This window comes from Chlorocebus sabaeus, chromosome 13 (genome assembly GCF_047675955.1).
Source record: "Chlorocebus sabaeus isolate Y175 chromosome 13, mChlSab1.0.hap1, whole genome shotgun sequence".
Classification (NCBI taxonomy): Eukaryota; Metazoa; Chordata; class Mammalia; order Primates; family Cercopithecidae; genus Chlorocebus; species Chlorocebus sabaeus.
The window spans coordinates 36,413,954-36,433,204 of NC_132916.1; the positions used below are offsets into that span (position 1 = coordinate 36,413,954).

At 41.2% G+C, this 19,251-nt stretch overlaps 1 protein-coding gene across 5 annotated transcripts in view; it reads right to left on the reverse strand.

Annotated features, from left to right (window-relative positions):
- LAMA4 (laminin subunit alpha 4) overlaps positions 1 to 18,916 on the reverse strand; it is a 144,638-nt gene extending 125,722 nt beyond the window's left edge. For 3 of the 5 annotated variants that reach the window (XM_073022423.1, XM_038000999.2, XM_038000998.2), the window contains exons 1-2: positions 18,678 to 18,916; positions 18,216 to 18,540 (exon numbers count right to left, since the gene is read on the reverse strand). In XM_073022423.1, the coding sequence (XP_072878524.1) occupies positions 18,216 to 18,410 (195 nt within the window). In that variant the 5' untranslated portion in view covers positions 18,411 to 18,540; positions 18,678 to 18,916. The remainder of the gene's footprint in view (positions 1 to 18,215; positions 18,541 to 18,677) is intronic. The other 2 variants (XM_073022424.1, XM_008007290.3) reach the window with 1 other exon arrangement.
- Positions 18,917 to 19,251: the final 335 nt, after the last annotated feature.

Sequence of the window (19,251 nt, forward strand, 5' to 3'; positions counted from 1 at the left end):
GGTGCTATCAACATTTCCTTTTCTTCATTAATTTCTCACATTTCAATTGTTTTGGTACATGTTAGGGAAGTTTCTTAACGTCATGTGGAAATCTGACCGATCACTGTGTACAGGAGGAATACCAGACATGATATGGTCTAGGAATTTTAAAAATAATTCTTCAACCTTTCAAACAAAAGTGTTATTGTTCATTTTTGAAATAGATCTTTCTTTCTTCCTTTTAAGATCAAGGATGTTTTATTTATTTTTATGGGATCACCAGAAAACTCTAGCTGGATATTCTGAAATCTTAATGGACTCGAATGCTTACTTTCTAAGTATAGGTGCTGAGAGCATGGTTTAAGGGGTTGATAGCCATATGGGGCCAAGGCAAAAAGTGCTTGAAATGAAAGAAACGGGATGCATGATTTGGTTATGAATTAAATTCAAAATTGACATAAATATAATGACCAAAGGCAAAGAGAACTTTCAACGTTTTAGTAATTAAATAAATTACTTAGTTCTATGACACAGATGGCTACATAAGTTATAAGATGAAGGTAAACATGGATACATTCTTGTCTGATCCAGCTCACTTAATGTCTCAACACCCCCGTGATGGCATCCCTGCTCTGTGATGCAGAAGAGAAAGACAACTGACCCCAGAGCCAGTAAACTTGGTTGTGGTTCCAGTTCTAGAAACCCTGTGTGGGAACTTGGGGAAGTGACTCAACTTCTGACTCTGGTTTCTTCCTCTTCAATGATATTAGCAGCATGATGATTTCCAGGCTCTTCACATTCTAACAGTCCAGAACTCTATGAAACTTCCTGCTGTTTCAACAAGGTTCCATGCTAGGAGACTTTGGGCTTATCACTTAACATTTCCATGCTTCCATAAATTAGATGAATAACCTCCGGCATGCCTGGTTTGTAAGGTGGTTGTGAAGATTAAAGGTGGAAGTATGTAGGAAAACACTTTGTAAATCATGAAAGCTTAATAAGTATCAACACTATTTTTTACCTGAGTCAGTAGTTACTGGAAATTCCAATATTTGACAGTTGTGAATAACTGCCAGTTTAATAGTTGTTCAATATCAACAGCTTTTTAAAAGCTGAGGTCTTCAAGCTACAGGTAGAAGGACATAAAAGAAGCTTTCCTAATTCATTAGAACATCAGTTCTCCCTGAGTATACTGCAGATATGTTATAAGGCAAATTGAAACAAGCTGTAGTTTGCCTTCATGACACAATGAAATGCTTAGGTTGATGCTTTTGCAATTCGCATGAAAAACTGAAGTTTTTGATGCTTATTTTCTTGATTTTTATAGACATAATATTCATCATGGAAGTACTTTTGCCCTTTGGAGATCATTGGAAACAGTTTCTGAACCACAAATGGGGTGAAATTCTGTATCAAGGAAGGAGAGAGTGAAATTCTGTATCGAGGAAGGAGAGAGTAAGACTTGAGAGCTATCTTTTTGGCTCAGGGTGCAGGTAAGAGACTGTGGTTTATGTTTCAGAGTAAGATGACATTCTTTGCAATGGAATAATTGGTTTAGAAGAATAAAAACTGAATGAACATCTGGTCATTCCTACGAAGATCAAAAGATAGTGGTTATCTGGTCTACCCACTACCATCCTATCCTCTCTCCGAAGCTCCTTTGTTGTTGTTCTCAGTACTCCCAGGTAATGACTGAGACAAAAGTGGAATTTCCTAATTTCCTTGCAAAGGGCCAAAAATATCATCAGACAGGGAACAGGAAGCACAAAAATATCTCTCAGGAGAGCACCGATTGTTTAAAGATTTCTAGCTCATGTTTGGAGCTATTACAGGGGTGCTCTGAGCATCAGCTGCTCAATGCAACCGGTGACACGTACTGGCCCGAGGTAGGCGTGTGTACTGCTGGGAAACTGCCTGGGAGGCACTGGTTTGAATAAGGTTTTGAGTAACATTTTGGAGACTTGTCTTGATTTAGAATATCAACTTGGGAGGCCCCAGCATAGTGGTTCTCAAATATTTTACAGCAGAGAAGCCCTTTTTAAAAAACCAGCAAAATTTCATGTGAAATTCATCTATAAAACAGATGACAAAGAAGCTGCTCTGATTGGAGGAGGTAGCGAGCAACCTCCTGCTGCTCCGGAGGCCTTGTACCCTCAGGCATTTCCATGGAGCCTCAGTCTGAAAGCCACTGATTTAGTAGGTTTTATGTTAAAAGGTCTCTGCAGAGACTTCTCTCCCATGACTTAATACATTTCTACAAACATCAGCAGCACCTTTGACTTCTCCCTCATTCTTACGCTTCAAACATACGACAAACCATCTTGATAGAACCTTGGCGATGATCCCAGCGTCTGTTCTCTCCTTTCCAGACCACAGCCAGCATCCAAATCCAGGCCTGCTTAGGATCTACTGGATGGTTACCAATGCACGACATAGGTTACCCTGATTCCAGGCTCTCTGCTGCCTATTGCCCAGTCTAGCCAGGAACCGGTTTCCAGATTAATGTTGACAAATCACGACTCTCACTGTGTTTCTCTTTCTTCCGCTCTGAAGTCTTTGATGGCTCCCTGTGGTTCAGCCAATAAACTGGGACTCTTCCCTTTCCAGAAGAAACCCTGTGTCTTTGTATTTACTCATCCTGTCCCCTCAGCTTGTATTCTTTTCCTCAACCTTAAAGATTCAACTCAAATGCCACCTTGCCCATGAAGTCACCTGGGAATGTTCCACCAGGAGTGAACGTTCCTTCTAAATCCTCCAAGAGTTTTCGTAACATAAGAAATTAGTTATATTGCATTACAATGTACTTGTTTCATCTCTGTGTTTTATTCATCTTTGTAGAGTACATGGCACTTGCTGAGGTAGTGGGCACCTTTTTGCTAAAAAAGGGAGTAAAGATATTGATACTGATCATGGAGTGTCCCTGGACACCTAAGGAATACAATGTGGTAGTACAGAGCCTGACATACTATTTTCCATATTTCAAAATCTTGAATTAAAAGTTGGCCGGGTGCGGTGGCTCACGCCTGTAATCCCAGTGCTTTGGGGAGGCCGAGACGGGTGGATCACTTGAGGTCAGGAGTTCGAGACCAGCCTGGCCAACATAGTGAAACCCCATCTCTACTAAAAATAAAAAAAATTAGCCAGGTGTGGTGGGCACCTGTAGTCCCAGCTACTTGGGAGGCTGAGGCAAGAGAATCGCTTGAACCCGCGAGGCAGAGATTGCAGTGAGCGGAGGTCACACCACTGCACTCTAGCCTGGGTGGCAGAGCAAGACTCTGTCTAAAAATAAATAAATAAATAAATAAATAAATAAATAAATAAATAGTAATGGTGACATATTTATTAAAAATGTACAATTAAAATGAAGTGCTAAATTTGGCTTTTGCTTAAAGTTAAAACAGGGCAATTACACTCATTATCTTATTTTCTCAGAAGTTTTCCTTTGTGGTTATAAATTACTTTGCCTCATTAAGAAATGAGTTACTACTTAATACATTTCACTTGGTAGGTGTGATGAACTGAATTGTGTCGCCTCAAAATTCACCCCTAAAGTGACTGTATTTGGAGATACTGCCTATAAAGAGGTAATAAATACAGGCAATAAAGATTAAATGGGCTGGGTGTGGCGGATCATGCCTGTAAATCCCAACATTTCGGGAGGCTGAGGCAGGTGGATCACTTGAGGTCAGGAGTACAAGATCAGCCTGGCCAACATGGTGAAACCCCATCTCTACTAAAAATGTGTGGTGGCAGGCACCTATAGTCCCAGCTACTTGGGAGGCTGAGGCACGAGGATCGTTTGAGCCCAGGAGGTGGAGGTTGCAGAGAGCAGAGATCATGTGCCACTGCACTCCAGCCAGGTGACAGTGAGACTCCATCTCAAAAAAAAAAAAAAAAAAAGATATTGTAGGGGGAGCACCTTAATCTTATAGAACTTACATCTTTATAAGAGGAGGCAGAGATACCAGAGACCTCTCCCTCTGCATATACACAAAAGAAAGGCCATGTGGGGACACCGTGAGAATGTGGCCATCTGCAAGTCATGAAGAGAGCCCTCACCTGAAATTAACCTTGACAGCACCTCGATCTTGGACTTTTAGCCTCCAGAACTATAAGAAAATAAATTACTATTGTTTAAGCCACTCAGTCTGGAGTACTTTTTTATGGCAGCCCCAGCAGACTAATACAGAAGGAAAAACATTTTAAAACATGAGGCTAGAGGAGAGGAGAAATAGTAAAGAGATGCCTGCACGTGAAAATCTGGGGTAACATTATTCTCACACATCCCCCTATTCAGGCTACAATGCACTTTACAAGTGACTGCTGCTACAGTCCTTCTCTTAGTTCAGAAGGGCAGAAGACTACCTGGGTGCGTTCCAGATCAAATCACTGCTACCTTGAATGGTGAGCACTATACTCTTATTCCTTGGGTGCCGAGTGAATAACTCACTTATTTCAGACAAATTGTTTTATATAGTGCTTAAAGGAGTTAGCAGCCTGTGTTTCGTGCAAGCCTGTCTTTTGAATCCTTTTCGTTGTTAAATTTCCTTTCTTTTTCTATTGTCATTTGTAGAGAAACATTTTAAAAGGTAAACTGTTTCTAAACCTTCGTTAGTTTTCCTGATTGACATACTTTATCTAATCATTTCCCCTGAGGTCATTTTTTTAAATTGTTTATTTTTAAACTTTTTATTATTTTAAAAATTGTTGTGGGTAAATAGTAGGTGTGTATATTTCTGGGGTATGTGAGATGTTTTGATACAGGTATGCAATGGTGGAGAGGTGGGAATTGTTAATGGGCACACAAAAAATAGAAAGAATGAGTAAGACCTACTATTTGATAGCACAATGGGATGACTATAGTCAGTAATAACTTGACTATGTGCAATGGGAAATAAGCACACCACAGAGAATGGGCTATCCTTCCCCTCAAGCATTTATCCTGTGAGTCGCAAACAATCCAATTACATCAAGTTATTTTAAAATGTACAATTAAGTTATTATCTACGTCCATGAGTTCAACTGACTTGATTTTTAGATCCCACAAATAAGTGAGAACATGTGACATCTGTCTTTCTGTGCCTGGCTTATTTAACTTAACATAAAATTTCATCCATGTTTTTGCAGATGGCTGGATCTCATTCTTTTTATGGCTGAATAACACTCCATTGTGTATATGTACCACATTTTCTTTATGCTCTCATCTGTTGATGGACACTTAGGTTGCTTCCAAATCTTTGCTACTGTAAACAGTGCTGCGACAAATATAGGAGTGCAGATATCTCTTCTATATACTGATTTTCTTTTTTTCAGGTTATATATCCTGCAGTGGAATTGCTGGATCATATCGTAGCTCAATTTTTATTTTATTTTTTTTTAGGAACTGAGGTCATGTTTTTACTACCATGTCAGCTCTTTCCATATCCTTTTCAAGATCTTTTAAGTTGTAGGTCCACAAACTAGACTCAGGAATCTACTGAAAAACCAATGCTCAGCATAGCTGGAGTCACATGAATATATATACACACATTCAGAAATTTCATCAACTGTTACTCCTCCTATGTTTAACGGAAGGACTCCCCATTGTTACTGAGATGATACTTAGTTTACTCTATAACTTAAAAACAAGGCCAAAGACTAAACATACCACTAATTTAAAAGTTCTTTACATACTTGTCAACTGCTAAGACTACTGTGGTAATATGGGAAACCTTTATTAGCTGGGGTATTGCTAAGGCACTCTGAGACTTAGAAACAGATGTTACAGGGTCATTATAATGTGAAGGTTACGAGTCTGAGGTCAGATTTCCTAGCTATGACCGTAAGTTCCTTAACTGCTATCTGGCTCATTTTCGTCATCAGTAAAATGGGGTTAATATTAATGCCTTCCTCATGGGGTTGTTATGAGGAATAAATGAATTCATAATACACATAAGTGCTTAGAATAGTACTTGCAACACAGCAAGTGCTAATCAAGTGCTTAGTAATTAAAGCTAAAATGCTGCATCAAGGATAGCTCGAGTCTGCTGGGAGAATGGGGACGTCTGCTCTGATAGAGAAGGTGACACAGACCTGACTCAAAGGCACTTTCCTGCAGATTTCAATCCCTCTAGAAAAGGACCAGCTGGAGGAATAGCAATTGGCAATTTTCATTTTGGGGAACTAGGTCTTCTCTGTCTCCTAACATTATCTTTCTAGTCTAGGACACAGACTGCACTCCTCACTCCCTGGAGAGACATCCTGAATCAGAATGACTCTCTTGTTACCAAGAAAAACATCACAATCCCACTATTCCCTGAAAAGTGTGAGTAACCTCCTATTTTTGAGCAGATTCCCCAAGTAAATTCTTCCCCTGCCTCTGCTCTACTTCCTTCAAGGACACAGAGTCTTCAGTCTTTTGGTAACTGGGTTATGGGTGGTGAGAAGTTAGGTGGGAGTAAAAAAACCTGCCATGTCATTTCATGTCTTTTCTCAAAAAATACATTCTGAGCACCCAGTATGTGTGTGCCATGGTTTCAGGAAGTGACTTTACCTTATCAGCTTCCTTTAGATGCCTCAAAGCAGCAGTTTCCTTTGAGGCTTGTGTTTTATTCTGAAATACACATTTTCACGTAGCATGGGTGAGCCTGCGAACCCCCTTACTAGACTTAGCTATAATTTATGTTTTTTGGGTCTTCCTCCATAATTACATCAAAACATTTTTGAAATTTTCTATATTTGCAATTTCCCCTAAGTCTATTCAAAATTCAAGCCCACCTATACTTGAGAGCCTAGCATTTCCCATATTTTAAGGTGCAGATGAACAGCCTGGGGATATGGTGAAAATGTAGATTCTGATTCTGGGGTGGAACCTGAGATTCTGCATCTCTAACACATTCCCAGGTGATGCTGATGCTGCCATCTTTGAACCACACTTTCAGTAGCAATGTTTTAGAGCCCTCTTCCCCATAGCCAGCAACAATCAGGGCATTTAGACACCAGTGCACATCCCCTCACACACCAATGATTCTGACTTTTGCTTCCACATGTTGTGTTCTGCCCAATCTAAAGCAAGATAATTCTTTACATGGTCATTAAGATCTAGTGGACAGCTGTACTATGTATAATATAATGTGAGTATTTCATGTTAATGTTTATAATGATTAATAATCTGTCACTGGCTTTCCCTTCCTTTCTCATTGAGTAAAAATACCTTCATCTTTCTGGACCCTCTGCCATTTGGCACTGAACTGTTATGTGTTGACATGAGTCTCTGCTCAGTGGGTCTCCAGTCCCTGATCTCTTCCTTTGTCTACTTTGCTGTCTCTCTGCAGTGGGGATAGGTTTAGGGTCATTCTGGAGGGTCCAGATAGAGTAGGGGGCAGCACCCTTGGACTCTGGCATGGGAGACCCATGAACATTCATTGACCACACGGAGACACATTTAGGCTGTCTGGGAAGCCTCGTTGTTGTGTCACCTTGGAGAAGCTCATGTCTGTGGCTGGGTTGGTACCCTGTGCTGCAGATCAGCCCCAGTCCCACATCTGGAGTTGTTAGGAACCACCCCTCCCCACCCGCTTCCACAGGCCAGGACCCTGTGTTTCCTTCAGGCTCTGGACTCTTAAAGTCTTGGGTTCTAACTAGGGCAACAGCTATGACTATGTGATTCAGTATCTTAACCCAGGTTCCCTTTAACTGGCATACATTTTAACCTATTTCTTAAATAATTATAGAATTTTGTTGCTAGAAGTAATCATTTTAAATTTTTTTTAGGATGGAAACTGAGGCCCCAGCAGGTAGAGGAATTGACCAGGTTTCTTTACCTGGCAAGGGTGATCTGGTTGTTAGTGATGGAGCCAAGAATCAGAATAGTTACAGACTCATAGTCTAGCTCTACTCAGCTCCATAGGAATCTCCTACTGATGACTCAACTTAAGGATAAACAGAAACAAGAGTAAAAGAATAATAATATATTAGAAGTAGATATATTTTACAAGATATCTAGATATGCCCAGGTAATAATCACTAGTTCTAAAGCTAGGATGAGGCTGGGTACAGTAGCTTATGCCTATAATCCCAGCACTTTGGGAGGTCCAGGCAGGTGGATTGCTTGAGGTCGGGAGTTCGAGACCAGCCTCGCCAACATGGTGAAACCCTCTCTCTACTAAAAATACAAAAATTAGCCGGGCATGGTGGCGGGCGCCTGTAATCCCAGCTATTCAGGAGGCTGAGGCAGGAGAATCGCTTGAACCTGGGAGGCGGATGTGGCAGTGAGCTGAGATCGTGCCACTGTACTCCAGCCTGGGCAACAGAGCTCCGTCTCAAAAATAAATAAATAAAATAAAGCTAGCATGATTCAGTCCATTAAAACAATTGGAAAGAACATAAGGCAAAAAGTCAGAAGACACAGTTCCTTGTGAGCTAGGAGGTCAGCAGGACTGGTTTCACAAGGTAACAGGTCACAAAGACCCTGCTGATAAAACAGGATGCAGTAAAGAAGCCAGCCAAACCATGCCAAAACCAAGATGGTAATAAAAGCCACCTCTGGTCTCTCTCACTGCTTATTATATGCTAATTATAATACATTAGCATACCAAAAGAAACTCCCACTAGCGCCATGACAGTTTACAAATGCCGTGAAATGTCTGGAAGTTATCCTATAAGGCCTGAAATGGGGAGAAACTCACGGTTCTGAGAATTCCCCATCCCTTTCCTGGAAAACTCATAAATAATCCATCCCTTGTCTAGCGTATGATCAAGAAATAACCATAAACACAGCCAACCAGCAGCCCTCAGGACTGCTTGTCTGAAGAGTAGGCATCCTTTCATTCCTTTACTTTCTTAATAAACTTGCTTTCATTTTACTCTGTCGGCTGGCTCTTGAAATCCTCCCTGTGTGAAGCCAAGAACCCACATGGCCTCCCAGGCTGAACTCCAATTTGGGGGTTTACCCTGTGGCACGTGTACTACTGCTAATGGGCATCGTGTCCGGGGTCGAGCACCCACACCTCCCCTCTCTTCTCAGCTTAGGTTTCTCACCTACAAAATGAGAGAGTTGAATCTCTAAACTTCCTTTCTAAATCTGACATTCTGTGATTCCTTTGATTTCATGGCTCATGCTGCAAGGTATGATAGATTTATGTAACCAGTAATAACCACCCACTGACTCTGCATTCAAACAGGTCTCCTTTATGCTGAATTTTGCGCTGCAGGAGAGGCTTCAGGTCTCTTATGAATGGAATTTCAGGGTGTCTATTGGCATTAACCATGGCAGACAACAATTTCAAAGGAACAATATAAAATGAGGCAATTATTCATGTACTACAATGAAACTTCAGTCCATCTCCAGATATTCAGACTGTTTAATCTCCAAATAGCAGGCATTTAGCACCTCATCTGTGACCTGGGGGTTGACAGAACCACCTAGGACTCAGGACAGATCAGCAGGAAAAGAGGTAACACTTAGGTAACACCTTCAGCTTGTCAAATTGTATCACTGTTCATCAAAGGGAAACACACACATATAGCCATGAAGCTTGAAAGGCATCCTGGACTACCTCTGCTGTGGAAGAAGAGGCTTGCCAGGGTTTTCAGCCCCAGACCCTGAATTTGTGCTGTGGCTCTGTGCCGTGATTCTAGAGGGTTCTATAGTCCTAGCATCCCAGGGGCTGAGGCTTACTAGACATTTCTCTTCCCTTTGGCTGGTGTCTATATTATGTGTTTCTTTGGACTGACATTTGACTTTCTAGAGCTGCTTAGTTCAGCATGCCATGTTGTATTTCACTTTGTACATAGACAACAGTGTTCCATGTAATAGTTGTGTGTGTGAGGGAAGTTTTAGTGAAGGTACTTTTGATCCCTAGAGTCCTTGATTTCCTTTGAAGCAATCATGCCACTCCAAAATGGCATAATTTCAAAATAAATATTAATATACAAAGTCTGCATCATGGTCAGGGGTCCTTTTAGCTGTAGAGTAGAGCCTGGATTACTGGTCTAGTTTGCACAAGACTTGTGCTAATGCAGCTGTTAATGTTACGGGATTTCTCTAACTCATCAGTTCTCATGAAGTAAAAAATGTATATACTTCATTCCATTTAGGTAAACACGGATCTCTAGCCTACACCAAAACACAACATAAAAACTAAGAAAGTCCTGGGAGTGAAAGGAAGGTCATTTTGCATATTACTCAAATTATATTCACCATCTCTCCTCCCGCTTTTAACAGAATTTGTCTAAGTATTTTTTCTTTATGGAGAGGATTTGGGCTGAATATGGAAATTTTCCCATTACCATTCAGCTTCAGAATGTTGTTTCTCCCAAGTTTCTCATGATAAAAAGACTCAGATTCAGAGCTGAACTGCTGGCAGCTGAATTTCATTAAGACTTTGATGGGAAACTTAAGTTGGAATTACAAACATCTGTGGTTAAACTTCCCTTTAGTAAACCATTTCCCAGAATTTAACTTTACCACACCAAGAGCAAAAAAGAAAAACAGTTGAAAAAAGAATGCTGCTCTTTTGCAAATATGAGTAGGTATTTAAATATTCTTCTATATGGTCACTAGACATCAATAGACTAGATTTACTTATTTTAGAAAAAAATATGATTGTTTGGATATGCTAAGGTTTGGATTCAAAGCATATACTAGCAATCTGGTTTTAATGGCTTTTAACCAATCAAAGTTCTCAAAATTATGTCTGACCATCGTTATATTCATATGGTTACTACAAGCCAGAAAAAATCCTAAAGTAGGGGCGTGTTTTTGGTATTTTAAATCAAGAAACTGTGACAAGTCAGATTTAATAATTTAATATGAGGGAAAAAAGGTATTGTCCTTGTCATATCAAAGCTGCTTTTCTTTTTTTTTTTTTGAGATGGAGTCTCACTCTATCACCCAGGCTGGAGTGCAGTGGCATGATCTCTGCTCACTGCAACCTCCGCCTCCCTAGTTCAAGCAAATCGCTGCCTCAGCCTTCCGAGTAGCTGGGATTACAGGTGCCCGCCGCTATGCACAGCTAATTTTTTTGTATTTTTAGTGGAGACGGAGGTCTCACCATCTAGGCCAGGCTGGTCTTGAACTCCTGACTTCGTGATCCACCCGTCTTGGACTCCCAAAGTGTTGGGGTTACAGGCGTGAGCCACCGTGCCCAGTCGCTGTTGGCTTTTTTCTTTAGCTTTTCTAGGGATTTAGCATTCATTTCTCTTAACTGCTCAGATCCTCCTATTGCTGGGGAAAGGCTGTTTAAAGAACCATGAAAAACACAATGATTATAAAATCTAAATGACAGTCTTCTTCTCCAATGTTGGATGATCAGCAAATTTTAAGCAAGAGTTAAAAGTACTTGAATTTATGCAATAAGTAAAGAGTTTGATAACAAAATACTTTTAGCAAGATAATATAAAGTTTTACCTGAAGATAAACAGAGGCAGAGAGTGGAAAAATTAGGGAAAGGAAGGAGGGACAGACTGAGAGAAATGAGAGCTAACTTTGTGTTAGGCAGCTTACATATATTATTTCATCTAAATTTCACAAGAATTTTGCAAGGCAAGTGTATTTCTATTTATTTTGCAATTAAAGGAACTGAGTATCTAAAAGATGGTCCAATTTGCCCAAAGTCAAACAGCTAGAAAGTTGTGGAGCTGGATTCACAGCACATCTGTCTGGTTGTAAGCCCATATTCTGCCTGTAATGAAAGGTGAACTTCAAAATATTGTAAAACAGAGGCTGCAAATAAATTATCCTTGGGCTGAATCTGGCCCTCAGATGTACTCAGCCTACAGGGCATTAAAAAATGTTTGAGTCAGCAATTTCACTTATGAATCCAAATTCTGTCTTCTTTTGAAAAAGACAAAATAAAACAAAATAAAACCAGAAGACCTGGCAATGCTGAAAGGTGGCTGCCACTCTGGAAGAGGGATCCTTCCATCTCGTGTTACTGAGTCCCACCACTCACAGGATGCATTTCTTTACTGAGCTAAATTCACTCAATTTTTCACCTGGCTCCTGTAAGACTCTGAGGCTTAAAACTTCCTCTGTACCATATGATCCAGCAATTCCACTTCTAGGTATACACCCCCAAAAAACTGAAAGCAAGAACTCAAACAGAGGCTTGTACAGCAATGTTCATAGCGGCATTACTCACAGTAGCCAAAAGGTAGAAACAACCCAAATATCCATCAGCAAATGAATGGACAAAACATAGTGTACATATAAACAGAGTATTACTCGTTTTAAAAAGGAATGCAATTCTGACCCATGCTACAACATGGGTGAGTCTCAAAGACATTATGCTAAATGAAATAAGCCAGGCACAAAAGGATAAGTATTGCATGATTATGTATATGGGGTACTTAGAGTAGTTAAATTCATAGAGACAAAGTAGAATGGTGGTTGCCAGGGGCTGGGGAAAGGAGTTAATCGGAAGTTATTGCTTAATCGGTTTCAGTTTGGGAAAATGAAAAAGTTCTGGAGATCGATGGTGATGGTTTTATAACAACGTAGATATAGTCAATGCCACTGAACTGTGCCCTTAAAAATAGTTCAAATGGCCGGGTGCAGTGGCTCATGCCTGTAATCCCAGCACTTTGGGAGACCGAGGCAGGCAGATCACAAGGTCAGGAGATTGAAACCATCCTGGCTAATACAGTGAAACCCCATTTCTACTAAAAACACAAGAAATCAGCCAGGCACGGTGGCACACACCTGTAGTCCCAGCAACTTGGGAGACTGAGGCAGGAGAATTGCTTGAACCCAGGAGGCGGAGGCTGCAGTGAACCAAGATAACACCACTGCACTCCAGCCTGGGTGACAGAGTGAAACTCCGTTTCCAAAAAAAAAAAAAAAAAAAAAAATCAAATGACAAAGTTCCTGTTATATTTATTTTATCACATTAAAAGAGAAAACTTCCTCTGGTTAAATCAAAGAACTCTAGAACACTAAGGAATGAAATTCTTTATTTTTCAGCAATTTTATAATAAATTCTATAAGATAGACTAGGTATTCCTTAGGTAATACTGTTATGAGTTTCCTACTTATTAATCTAAATCAAGAGCTTTTAAGATAGACTGTAGCATCATGTGGAGGACACACACTAGAATATCATTATAAAGAGAAAATAAGAAGACTCTATAGTTGAAAAAAAAAGTGTTCTATCAGGGAGACTCCCTGGTATACAGAAAGCAAAGAAAGGAATTTGAACATTTGGTTAAGGTACTTACCACTTTTAAATGTCAATGAACTCATCTGTAAAATGGGTATAATTTTCACTATTTAGTATTAAATAAGATAATTCATGTAGGTTGATGGGACATAGTACAAGTCAACAAGTATTAGTTTTTTTCTTTCTTACATGAGTAGTTCTAAAACATGGTTATTAGACTAGATGGGGAAGCGAAGTTATCTCAACTTTTTGTAACTTATGCTACTCATCCAACAAGCACTGCAAAAATGGTCTTTAAATTGCATTTTATATTTCTTCATTTTAAGAAATTCCCAGCCGGGCGCAGTGGCTCACACCTGTAATCCCAGCACTTTGGGAGGCCCAGGTGGGTGGATCACAAGGTCATGAGATAGAGACTATCTTGGCCAACCATGTCTCTACTAAAATACAAAAAATTAGTCGGGCATGGTGGCACGTACCTGTAATCCCAGCTACTTGGGAGGCTGAGGCAGGGGAATCACTTGAACCCAGGAGGCAGGAGTTGCAGTGAGCTGAGATCAAGCCACTGCACTCCAGCCTGTCAATAGAGCAAGATGCTGTCTCAAAAAAAAAAAAAAAAAAAAAGGAATTCCCAAAATTTTGACTAGAAGTATTCCTATATATACTTCTATTTATCTAATCACCTCTTCCTAGCTACTTTTGCACAGTTCAACTGCTTTTATAATCTCCTTCCTAGCTGTGCCACTTACAAGTAGGGCCTGGGCAAATGCTCTGTGCCTCGGTTTCTATGTGTATCAAATGAGATAATAACGATACCAGTCACATTGACTTGTCATGAAAGTTACTGGAAATTACTCATGGGAAGGGTTTAGATCCGTATCTGGCATGTGGTAAGTACTCAACGGGTGTCAGCTGTGAGCCATGCTATTCTAACTATCACGACCACCGCTATATTGCAGTTCTTCTAAAATAAGGTTTTGGAAGCCTATTTTGGTGTTTGGCAAGTAAGTTTTGTGCCCTACTGGTCTAGCTCAGGAATAATACTTTTTTCACATTACCTTGCATGGCACTTACCTTGCAGCCACTCTTACAGAATGTTAGTACATTATTCTTTATATAATGGCCACCTATTTTTTTTTTGTCTCTTCAATTGCTCACCCCTGAGGGCAAAGATGAGACTATGCTTCTTTCTATTCCTCCTTGTGCCTATTTTATTGCTCTGTTTGAGGTAAGGCTCCAAACCAGCTTGTTGGGTGAATAAATGAATGAAATAATGACTGCGTGTAAGGGGTTCAGATTACCTAATTGAATTGTTAGAACATCAGTAGAGAGTGATAACCCAGGCTAGCAACTGGAGGTCTTAGTGTGATCCCATGGGACCTTTTTCAAAGCAAGTGACTAAGATAAGAAAAAAGAAAGCAGATGGTTAAAGAGATCTAAAATATTTTTATTAAACATTCTGCAATCTTTTAATGGTAGGAGCCTAACAATGCTTTGGGACATGGGTTCATGTATCAACAAGGAATGAGTCAAAAGGGAAAGTCCCTCAGAGTTAGTCTGCTTTATAGAGTTTCTTTTTAGCAAGTCAGTTTTTCTGGTATAGGGTGCATTCATGGGCACTCATCTTCTTGGAGTGAAGTTAACACAACAATAATGACAATAGCAAAGCTGAGGTTTTTAGGAGAGAAATTCCTCTTTTCCCCCTGAGGGGCATTTACTCAACGTTGTCAATTGTATCCCTTATTCTCTCATTTATCTGTGAAAGCCAGTAACAGCACCATCACCCCCTCCACCACCTTCCACCTTGCCCTGTCAGCAGAGTCCTTGCCTCCTCAATTTCTCAGTCTCTGTGTGGCTTCTTTCCAGCCACATAGTGTAACCTCCAACCTCATGTTCTTGACCTTGTTTAGTTCCTGCTTCTTTTTGATGGACAAGGATCTCACTCTTCCCAAGGACATTCTGTTACTGGCTTCTTGTGGGGTTGTTCCCATCTTCATTCCTGCCCCCACTCCAGTTCTTTTCCATATCTACCATATTTATATTGGTCAAGAAGACTTTGGACTAGTTTTTCTTGCTATAGTGCGCATGGTGGAATGAATAGACTTTCTTTTCCTTAATGTGAAATATTAGAATACTGATTATCATTATTGAAACTGCCCAGTCTTCCCTTTTGAGAATCACCTGTTGAGAATCACTGTTCTCACCATAAACTCAGCAATAATGGACTCAGTAGATTAATTGTCAAGAAGCAAAGGTGGGAAAATCCTCCCCATAACTAGTATGGAGTTACCCACAGGTGCTCTTCTTTTCAAATACTTTGCATCTCAGGGGAAGCTTTGGCTTGTTTTACAGGGAAAAGAGGAGACTTTTTTTTGGTCAGCCAACAGTCTCTATCCTTTTATTCTGTGCATATTTCATGTATTTGCTCCCCAGCTCACATGGAGCAATACAGCATGTCAGAGTTTGTGTCTTGGGCCAAGTACTCAGGGATGGAGAGTCCACAAGCTGGCCTATTGAGGAGCTTAGGAGAACCTCAGGAAGGCCTTTAGCCAAGCACCTCCCACTGCTCCATGCTTGCCTTAATATTTTTCTTCCTTCCTTCTGGAGAATTGCAGAATAACCATTCATATAAATCCAAGTAAAAAGAACGTATTTTTAGAATATCCTCCCATCCACACATTGAACCTCTCGCATGAATAATGTGTCCGTGTTCTCTTTCTCTCTCCATATATACACAAATACCATCTCCTGAGCCAATCCAGTAAAGTGTTTGTACCATGTTATTAAGTCTCCGGAATGTATTTGGTTTAAGGTCTGCTTACTGCTATAAAGAGCATGGGAAACCTGATGGTGGGGCGTTGGGATCGCCATGGGACTGCAGGCTAACTGGAGGCATTATGTGAAACTATGCAGTGGGAACATAATTACCTCAATCTCACCCTTTCTACACCATATACTTTGACCTTCCTGGAATGACTAATATCTTCTTTCTGTTTTTCAAAACTGAAGGCCTCCACTGGCATTCTGAGCCTATTAGACTCTGACAGTATTACAAATTTAACTCACCATATGACTTTTTTTTTTCCAGTTGGAAGAATATAGATAAACAGATACAATAACATTAAGTAAAAGAAAACCATAAATGTAAGGTTCTAAGGAATATTCTCGAATAAGGGTTTTTTAAAATCTGATCATCCACATTTTTGATAGTAACAATTATAACAACTCTTGGCATATATAAAGCATTTATACTATGTCAAGCACTATGCTAAGCAGTCTATTTTATCTAATTTCATTACAGTAACAGTATGAGGTGTGAAGTAGGCATCAAGAAATTCTGTCAGTACCAGTTTATCTGCAGTCTGGGGATATGTAACTTGCCCAAGGTCAAGGAGCTTGAAATTTCAACTTGGGACCATCAGACTGAAAACCTGCAATCTAAGACACTTTGCTGTGCTGCCTTCCTACTATGTCACCAAACATATGCACGCATAAGAAATTTCCTGGGGTCTGAACATTAATTTTAAGGTTGTCTAAAGCTCAAAAAATTACTTTCCTATTTTTTTTATTTTTATTTTTTTGTGGGATGAGAGTTACCAAAAACAATTCTATATGGCTTGTCTCTTTAGATGTAACAGACACAAATACAGCATGCCCGGATAAATTTGAATTTCAGATGAACAGTGAAAACCAATTTTAGTATAAATATGTCCTCTGAAGTATTTGGGATGTGATAAAAATTCATTCATTATTTATCTGAAATTCACATTTGAGTGTCCTGCAATTTATCTGCCAATCTTACTCTTAAGTCAAGCATTTCATTCAGGGACTTTCCATGCTCAAAGCAACAGGTGGAGATAATGCTTCCCTGGGGTTAATTCCAAGCCTGTAGCCAAGCAAAGCCTTCCCATTGCATGAAATCCCTCCTGGTCTGGCTTCTCCCCAAGTTTCTGGGTATGAAGCTGACCACAAGCCATGCTCCCTCTTTCTCATGGAGGCTACATTTTATACCACAGTGAGAGGTTGGTATATTCTGACCCTGTCCATACTCTCTCTTTTTTGGGGCATGTGAGTAGGGCTTACTCTGAAGAAGGACCATGTTCATGCACCTTATTTTTAATCATCAATAATTAATAACTACAATTGTACTAACAACAGAATTCATAGCAATAATCCATGCATCAGTGATGTTAGAAATGGTGTCAATCCACATAACTGTTTTAGTTGTACAGTTGCTGTAACCATAGCTATAGAGCGTGGTGTTTGTTTTGTTAGGTCAATTGCTCCTTCCTTTCCCATGAACTTAGGTGACTTCATTTTCCTCCCTCTTAGCATCTCCCATGCAATGGACATGCTGTTGTCTGTTTCAGTTCAGGGGGCTCTTAAATCACTTGTTCTGGATTCCTTTTCCTTTACCAGATCTCTACATTCCGGTTTTGTTTCCAACTTAAAAGCTATTGTAAGATATTCAAACAGCAGCTCTTTCAATACACATATTATCAATAGCGTATCCTGAGGCTTGATTTTAATGGAAACGTCTTGTTTCTGGAATACAATGGCTCATTTCTACTTAAGGTATCCTCTCAGCAGTTTCCTAACAGCTCCTTTCATGACCAGCCGCTCTCACTCACCCCTTCACCTTCCCTGCTGCAGAAGACTTCTTGTCTAATATGAGACAAAAAGCCTGCAGTAGTGTTCCCACTGTCCTAACAGCGCAGAGGAGCAGGAAGCCAGTGACAGGGCACACACGTTAAGTGCTGTGGCTTGACAAAATGACTACTGGGACACGCAAGTGGCAGAAGTCACCGATGTGCTGCTGCAGTCCCCGGTGAGAGTCTAGCAGATGAACTCAGAGCACCAACACATGCACTCTCGCCCGTTTGAGCAGACACACTCCGAAGCCTCAACTTTCAACTCTCAACATCCAAATGCAACTTACAAAGGAAAACTATTTCAAGTTTCCGAACTGACCTAGCCCAGGTGAAACTCTCAAGGCAATGGGGAGAGGAAATAGGCGGAGAGAGAGAAGGATGAGTGTGGCACAGCCCGCGGGGGCGCAGGTGCCCTAAAAGGGTGGCAATGGCAGGGACACTGTACCTCGGCCGCAGGCGGAAGGCGTCCCAGAGCCACGCGGGGCTCGCTCGTCTCAGGCGGGTCTTGCCTGCCAACCGCTGAGCTCCCTTCAATGTCAAAAGGAAAAGCGTTGTCGTCCCCGGACGCGGCGCGGGAGCAGGCAGCGCTCCAGAGGAGCCACAGAGGCAGGACCGAGCGCCAGGCTGAGCTCAAAGCCATTTCTCCGCTGACATCCAGCAGGGCTCGGGCGCTGTAGGTCTCCGTGGGTCCCCCGCGTGGTGCGACGGTGCCTCGCTTATTTTCCCTCCAATCCGTGTGCAGTATCCGGAGGTGGCAGCGCAACCAGCAGCTTAGGAAAAAAGGGAAAGTGCTAGAGTAAGGGAGAGTCCCAGCCTCTCTCTCTCTCTCTTTCCCCTTCTCCCCTTCTGTCTCCCTCTCCCTCTCCCTCTTTCACTTTTTCTCTTTCTCTCTGGCTCAAGAACCTACAGACGGACGGAGCCTACAGTCCGGCATCAAAGGGCAGACGGATTGGGGTGAGCCCCGCCAGCACCAGGCCGCCTCCTCTCCCTGGCCGTTCGGTACTGGGGACTGCGCTGTCCTGGCTTCCTTCTCACATTCATTCTCACCACTCCCTTTTTACCTTCCACTTTCAGACCCTCCCACTCTAAGCTGGCTTTTCAGACACTGAGGTCCGCCTTTCCCTGCGGCCTTCCCTCCCCTCTCAGTTTGGAGCCCCTCCAAGGGCTCCAGAAGAATATTCAGCTTTTGTGACCGCTTCCTCACCACTCTTATTTATGTAGTCAAGGTACCGGATGTTTTATCTGTATTTATATAGATCTTTTATGTGGCCCCCGCTAGTTCGCAGGAAAGTGGGTGGAAAAGGGATTCCAGGGGCAGGAACCAGAGGTACATTATTTCTGAAGGCAGAGGGTCAGGGTGCCCACTTTCTTGAGCACGGTTTCTCGTTTTTTTTTCTAGGGATAGACTGTTGCACTCTTTGTGCTCATATCTTCTCTGGAGATTCACTGGCCACCCCTCTTCCTCCCGACAGTCCTCACCC